The 7,437-nt window shown below is 42.9% G+C and overlaps 1 protein-coding gene across 3 annotated transcripts in view; it reads right to left on the bottom strand.

Moving 5' to 3' along the window:
* Window positions 1-443: 443 nt before the first annotated feature.
* MBOAT1 (membrane bound O-acyltransferase domain containing 1) overlaps window positions 444-7,437 on the bottom strand; it is a 216,051-nt gene continuing 209,057 nt past the window's right edge. For all 3 annotated transcript variants that reach the window (XM_030211557.1, XM_030211566.1, XM_030211574.1), the window contains 2 exons: window positions 7,065-7,216; window positions 444-1,405 (listed from right to left, as the gene is read on the bottom strand). In XM_030211557.1, the coding sequence (XP_030067417.1) occupies window positions 1,270-1,405; window positions 7,065-7,216 (288 nt within the window). In that variant the 3' untranslated portion in view covers window positions 444-1,269. The remainder of the gene's footprint in view (window positions 1,406-7,064; window positions 7,217-7,437) is intronic.

Raw genomic sequence — 7,437 nt, 5'->3', positions numbered from 1 at the left:
ACATTCTGCTGTCATGGAGGTGGGTACGGCATTTGAGGCTGGCATACAGGCTGGAAAAAAAGTTTTTAAAGTGGGGTTTGTTTTGGTGGGAGGGGGTTAGTGACCACTGGGGGAGTCCGGGGAGGTCATCCCCGATTCCCTCCAGTGGTCATCTGGGCAGTTGGGGCACTTTTTTGGGACTTGTTCGTGAGAAAAAAGGGTCCAAAAAAAGTGACCCAAAATCGCGGTCAAAACGCCTTTTTTTTTTCCGGCTAAAGACGCCCATCTCTCCTCAGCTGATAACCACGCCCCAGTCCCACCTCCACCATGCCCCCATCAACTTTATTCGTTTCCGCGACGGAGTGCAGTTGGAAACGCCCAAAATCGGCTTTCGATTATACTGATTTGGGCGCCTTTGCGAGAAAAACGCCCATCTCCCGATTTGGGTCGAAATATAGGCGTTTTTCTTTTTCGATTATAAGCTGGACAGTAACCTATGAAACTTTATAAGTCGAAGTGCTTTGAAAATGAGCCCCTCTGTTATACAAAACCTCCTTTATAACAAAATCTCACTTACAAAAAGCAAGGTAAAATTTTACCTCATAGTAACCAAAGTAAAATTACATGTGATACCATTCCCAACTCTAAAAATGTGGTTCTCCAAAACCTAATGGTATCGTGTAACCGCAAGTTTGCCCTGACCAGCAGGGTATCATATAATCAATCAACAGCTTTCTCTTTGCTTCCGAGTGAAGCCAACAACTTCCAATACTATGATGCTTCTGAGATTCCAGAAGAGTAAAGAAGTTCTATGGATTCCTTGAAAGTTCTTTTATCATGTTCCTGTGCCAAAAAATGCCAAAGCTGTTTCCTTGCAAAACATTGTCACTTCATTTCAGAACCCACTGCCAGTTGAGACCACAAAGAAAAGGTTTCAATAACTTCAGCAAGAGATCAGGCTTATATACCATTTGATTCAGCTGCCACAACATACCATAATCCTATCTCTACCACCCAAAAAAGCCATTGTAGATCATCAAAAAGACTAATGGCAAGAACCATTTAAGTACACTTAAAATACTTCATATAAAATACTTGCTGTACTTATAAAACTGAAAACACCCAACCACCCGTGGCTGCTAAGCAGTTTTTTCTCTTGTTTTGCCTTGAATCAATCATCACAGTGCAATCAATCTGTCAAATGTATTTGGTTTTTCAATTTCGTGATTCAAGTGCTGCTGTCTCTCTTTTGGTAAGTGTCCATTTTTTTAGTACTGTCTTCTTAAGGTATCACTTTATCTTCTCGTTATTAAAGCAGTTCTTTGTAGTCGCATTTTGAGCATGCTTTGGAATACAACGCTGAGGTTTAATTGGTAGAAGTAACAATACAAAAATGCATATGATGTGAAGATAAAAGTACATCGACCTGGAAAGCAAAAACAAAAACAGTTTCACCTACAATAAACTGCAATTTTTACATTTCTTTAATAAAACAATCTTTTTTCATGTCATTATGCTGTTTTAAATATGGTAGACTATCAAACATATAAACGGCGAGTGACCGTACTCACTCGCAAATGCGCAGTAGAGACTTCCCTGTCTGTCCCGCCCCCACGTCAATACGTGATGACGGGAGGGGCGGGACAGAGAGGGAAACTGCGCCGCCGAGGTTGCTACCCCTCCCCCCCCACTCGGAGTCGCCGCCGCCGCCACTCCTCCACCCGGCCCGGGCCCTTTCTTCCCTTCTGAACTTACACATCCATTCGCCGAACGCAGCAACGCACATCAGCTGAGCTGCCCCTTCCTTCTCTGCCTGTGTCCCGCCCTTGCTGACGTTACGTCACAGGAGGGTGGGGCCACAGGCAGAGAAGGAAGGGCCCACGGCAGCTCAGCTGATGTGCCTTGCTGTGTTCGGCAAATGGATGTGTAAGTTCAGAAGTGAAGAGAGGGCCCGGGCCGGGTGGAGGGGTGGCAGCGGCGGCGGTGACTCCGAGGGGGGAGTGGTGGCGACCTCGCGGGGGGGGGGGGGGGGGGGGAAGGAAAACTCCAATACCAGCCCGTTTTTACGGGCTCAACGGCTAGTCATCAAATAAACAAGAAATGCAGTTCAATATAGCCAAAGTAATCCTTTACGGTGCTGTTCACACGTGTCTCTCTATGATAGGCTGGCTCAAGAGGATGACAGAAGTTGGGGCCACTTGGAAGGTGGTGCTCAGGAGGGAATACGAGGCTTTGCACAGCTAAAATTAAAACTCAACGGGTCCAGCTGCAGCACAAATTAAGCACAGTGTCTGGTACCCTCAATACAAATCTGTAGAAACAGGCACTGTTTTTACAAAGCAATACTTCACTCTGGATTTATTAACACAATTTTCACATTCAGAGGTGCTTCATAAACTTTTCCCTCAATCTAAAACAAGAAAACAAGTTACCCTTACTCTTTATATTGGGGAAAATCTCACTTATTCTCCAAGTTGCTGTACATACATTAAAAAAAGTACTTATACAATGCTTTGTAAGCCATACAGATTTACAGTACATGGTATGGATATGACAAATAAGATATTTTCCTTAAAGTACAGCACCGAGGATATGTCTCAAGAACTTCTGCCCAGGAGGAAAGGGTTAGGACAGCTGTTGTAGTTGGTGATTTGATCATTAGGCATATAGATAGCTGGGTGGCTGGTAGATGTGAGAATCACCTGGTCACTTGCCTGCCTGGTGCGAAGGTGGCAGACCTCATGCATCACCTAGACAGGATCTTAGATAGTGATGGGGAGAAGCCGGCTGTCTTGGTACATGTGGGTACCAATGACATAGGAAAATGTGGGAGGGAGGTTCTGGAAGCCAAATTCAGGCTCTTAGGTAGAAAGCTGAAGTCCAGATCTTCCAGGGTCACATTTTCAGAGATGCTCCCTGTTCCATGCGAAGGACCCAAAGGGTCCCAAAGGCAGAGCTCCAGTCTCAATGCGTGGTTGGGACAATGGTGCAGGGATGAGGAATTTAGATTTGTTAGGAACAGGGCAACATTCTGGGAAAGGGGGAGACTGTTCCGAAATGATGGGCTCCACCTTAACCAAGGTGGAACCAGGCTGCTGCCAACTTTTAAAAAGGAGATAGAGCAGCTTTTACACTAGAATGGGGGGGGGGGGGGGAAGCCGACAGTTAACCAGGAGTGCATGATTCGGTGTGGAGTATCCTTGAAGAATACTATTGAAACAGGACATTTAGGGAATCCCAGTAGAAAGGTTTCAACAATGATGAAAGTAAGCCAAGTGTGCTTAATCAGAAAGCAGGATAAAGGATGCATATTATCCCCTTCAACTTCTAAGCTGCATGTAGATCAAAGGAAAAAACACAATTTGAAGTGCCTGTATACAAATACTAGAAACCTAAAAAAATAAGATGGGAGAATTTGAATATATAGCACTAAATGATGAGGTAGATATAATAGGCATCTCAGAGACTTGGTGGAAAGAGGATAACCAATGGGACACTGTGTTAACAGGGTACAAATTATATCACAATGATAGAGAGGATCAAACTGGAGGGGGGATTGCGCTATATGTTAAAGAGGGAATTGAGTAAAATAAAATAAAACACTTCACATGACACAGATAGCAGTGTGGAATCACTATGGATTGAAATTCCATGTGTGAAGGGAAGGAGTATTCTTGTAGAGCTGTATTACTGTCCGCCAGGGAAGAAAGAACGTACGGATGAAGAAATGTTTACAGAGATTAGGAAAGCTGGCAAATTGGGCAATACTATAATAATGGGTGATTTCAATTCCCCAATATTGACTGGATAAATGTTACATCAGGGAGTGCCAGCGAGATAAAATTTCTAGATGTAATAAATGACTGCTTCTTGGAGCAGCTGGTCCAGGAACCGACGAGAGGGAGAGTCATTTTGGATCTGGTCCTTGGTGGCGTGCAGGACATAGTGCGAGAGGTGGCAGTATTGGGTCCCCTGGGAAACAGTGATCATAACATGATCAAGATTGAGCTACTATCTGGGATGAACCCGCAAAAGAAATCTACTGTATCTGCATTTAATTTTCAAAAGGGCGACTATAATAAAATGAGGAAAATGGTTAAAAAGAAACTAAAAGGATCAGCTGCAAAGGTTAGCACACTAAATCAGACGTGGATGTTATTCAAAAATACCATCTTGGAAGCCCAGTCCAGATGCATTCTACGTATTTGCAAAGGTAGAAAGAAGAGAAAACGTGAGCCAGCATGGTTAAAAGGTAAAATAGGCCATTACAGCCAAAAGATTGTCCTTCAAGGAATGGAAAAAGGATCCAAATGAAGCAAATAAGAAGCAACATAAGCACTGGCAAGTCAGATGCAAAGCATTAATAAAGAAGGCTAAAAGAGAATATGAAGAGAAACTTGCCACAGAGGTTAAAACTCACAGTAACAACTTTTTCAGGTACATCAGAAGCAGAAAGCCTGCATGGCAATCTGTGGGACTGTTAGATCATGAAGGAGCAAAAGGGGCGCTCAGGGAGGACACGGCCATAGCGGAGAAACTGAATGAATTCTTTGCTTCTGTCTTTACGGAAAAAAAGATGCAAGAGATCTTCCTGTACCGAAATTCTTTTTCAAGGGTGATGATGAAGAACTCAAAGAAATATCGGTGAACCTGGAAGATTTAATGAGCCAAACAGACAAATTAAAGAGTAGTAAATCACCTGGACCGGATGGCATACATCCAAGGGTACTCAAAGATCTCAAGAATGAAACTGCTGATCTGCCGTTAGTTATATGTAACCTGACGTTAAAACTGTAAAACTGTCTGTAGTACCCGAAGATTGGAGGGTACTACATGTGACGCCGATTTTTAAAAAGCGTTCTAGGGGTGATGCAGGAAATTATAGACTGGTAAGCCTGACATCGGTGCAGGGCAAAACAGTAGAAACTATTATAAAGAATAAAATTACAGAACACATAGACAAACATGGTTTAACGGGACAGAGTCAGCATGGGTTCAGCCGAGGGAAGTCTTGCCTCATTTCTTTGAAGGCGTGAATAAATATACGGATAAAGGTGAGCCGGTTCATGTAGTATATCTAGATTTTGAAAGCTTTTGATAAAGTTCCTCATGAGAGACTCCTGAGAAAATTAGAGTCATGGGATAGGAGGCAAGGTTCTGGTGTAGATTAGAAATTGGTTATTGAACAGAAAACAGAGGGTAGGGTTAAATGGTCATTTCTCTCAATGGAGGAGGGTGAACAGTGGAGTGCCACAGGGATCTGTACTGGGACTGGTACTATTTAACATATTTATAAATGATATGGAAATCGGAATGACAAGTGAAGTAATGAAACTTGCAGATGATACAAAACTATTCAAGATTGTTAAAACACGTGCGGACTGTGAAATATTGCAGGAAGACCAGGCATCCAAATGGCAGATGAAATTTAATGTGGACAAATGCAGGGAGATGTACATTGGGAATAATCCGAAAAAGGTTTGGACAAATTCCTGGAGGAAAAGTCCATAGTCTGCTATTGAGGCAGACATGGGAAGCAACTGCTTGCCCTGGGATTTGCAGTGTGGAGTGTTGTCACAATTTGGGTGTCTGCCAGGTACTTGTGACCTGGTTTGGCCACTGTTTGGAAAACAGGATACTGGGCTAGATGGACCACTGGTCTGACCCAGTATAGCTACTCTTACGTTCATATGTACAAGCCACTCTTGATTAGCTGCATGGCTTTAAAGAGCCAATGATCCCTGCACTGTTCCGAATAGTGCGGGGAAAAATACTGCCAGAACAGCATGGGGAACTAACTCATCAATGATCAATGCTAACAACATGCAGATTTATGCATGTTATTAGCACTGATCACAGGGGTATGTGACTTATATTCTCCCAGTGTCACTATGCCTATATTAGCCCTCTCCTCAAGTCACTTCATGGCTCTCTATTCTGTTTCCACATACAAGTCAAACTCCTCTTATTGACATACAAGTGCATTCACTCTGTAGCTCCTCTGTACCTCTCCACTCGTATCTCCCTACACTTCTCCCCGGACACTCCATTCATCGGGTAAATATCTCTTATCTGTACCCTTCTCCTCCACTGTGAACTCCGTTCCTTTTATCTTGCAGCACCTTACGGCTGGTTCTCTACTGAGGCGACATAATATTAGGTAAATAGTCTCTCTGTCTCATGGCAGCAGATAAGACAGGACTGAAGTGGAGGGGCTGGGAATGCGGCTAAAGTGGCACTCATAGCACACAGTGAAAGGGCTGAGGCTCAGTCACCTGTTGCTCTTACGGTAAACAGAAGATCCGCACGGTAACTAAAGTGTGTGCTCCCCCCCCCTTTTTTTTTTTTTTACTATGAGATACTATGCCTGTGCTTAATTTAAAGAGAGAGCCTGGTGAAAAAATACCCTGAGAATGCCAGAGATTAGAGTAATGTGTGTCTCAGCCAGGAAGTAAGGGACATGCTTGAGAAGGTGAACAGAAAAGGACAAGTTCATTTTCTTGCTCAAACCTGATATCAAGTTTCTAGGGTTGTCTGTTTGTTTGTCTGCCAGGCTGGAGACCCAGGTTGGTTTACTGGCTCCAGCTCCTGACATGCTGCTAAAATAGCACCCACAGTCTTGAACATAAAGTTGGACAAACTACTTTGCTCTTGCAATGACACTTCTATGCCAAGAAAAGAGCACTGAATGCAGGTCATGGGAAAGCTGCAACTTGTAGCATGCTGCTCTGCAACAGAATATGCTGAGAAATGCAAAGTAAAAACAAATGTTGTTAGTGGTGCATGACAGCCCACCTGTTTTATAGCAAAGTTTAATCAGAAAAGCTTATTTTTAAAAATGTTACTATAGCACTTATATTCTGATCTGCCCTATCTTGATATTCAAAATGGATTACAACATTAAGGAGTCCTTTTACTAAGGTGCTAAATGTTGCACCGCTCGCTGTATACCTATGGGCTGCATGGAACTTCACAAACGCTAATTTGTAAGTGCACCTTAGTGTAAAAGGACCCTCTAAGCTATTTATAAACAAATTCATCAAGCTAAAATAAAGCAACACAATAATTTAAATCTTAGAATTTACCTATAAAACTTGATTGTTGGCTCCACAGCAAGCAAGGAAAAAGGAGCAACTGTATAGCAGATAGCAAGCTGTGTGGTAACCCATGTGAGGATGTCATACAGAAGTTTGCGGGTCCTTGAGGAAAGGAAGTAATGTCTAAAATTGTTCCTTACCTATAAGTTAGAAAAATAAAAGGAGTATTACTTGGCCATGTGAAAGCACATGCAATGAAACACTGTCTTAGAAATCACTGCTTTAGTCCTGATTGAGATGGAATAACCATTCTGTCCCTACTCCCTATACAGCAATGGTTTCAATCCAGTCCCTTGGGGCACATCCAGTCGAGTTTTCAGGATATCCACAATCAATATTAATGGAATAGATTTCCATACCA

This window comes from Microcaecilia unicolor, chromosome 1, assembly GCF_901765095.1.
Source record: "Microcaecilia unicolor chromosome 1, aMicUni1.1, whole genome shotgun sequence".
Lineage (NCBI taxonomy): Eukaryota > Metazoa > Chordata > Amphibia > Gymnophiona > Siphonopidae > Microcaecilia > Microcaecilia unicolor.
Note: the sequence above shows the minus strand (reverse complement) of the source record. Positions and strands in the feature narration are given on the sequence as shown.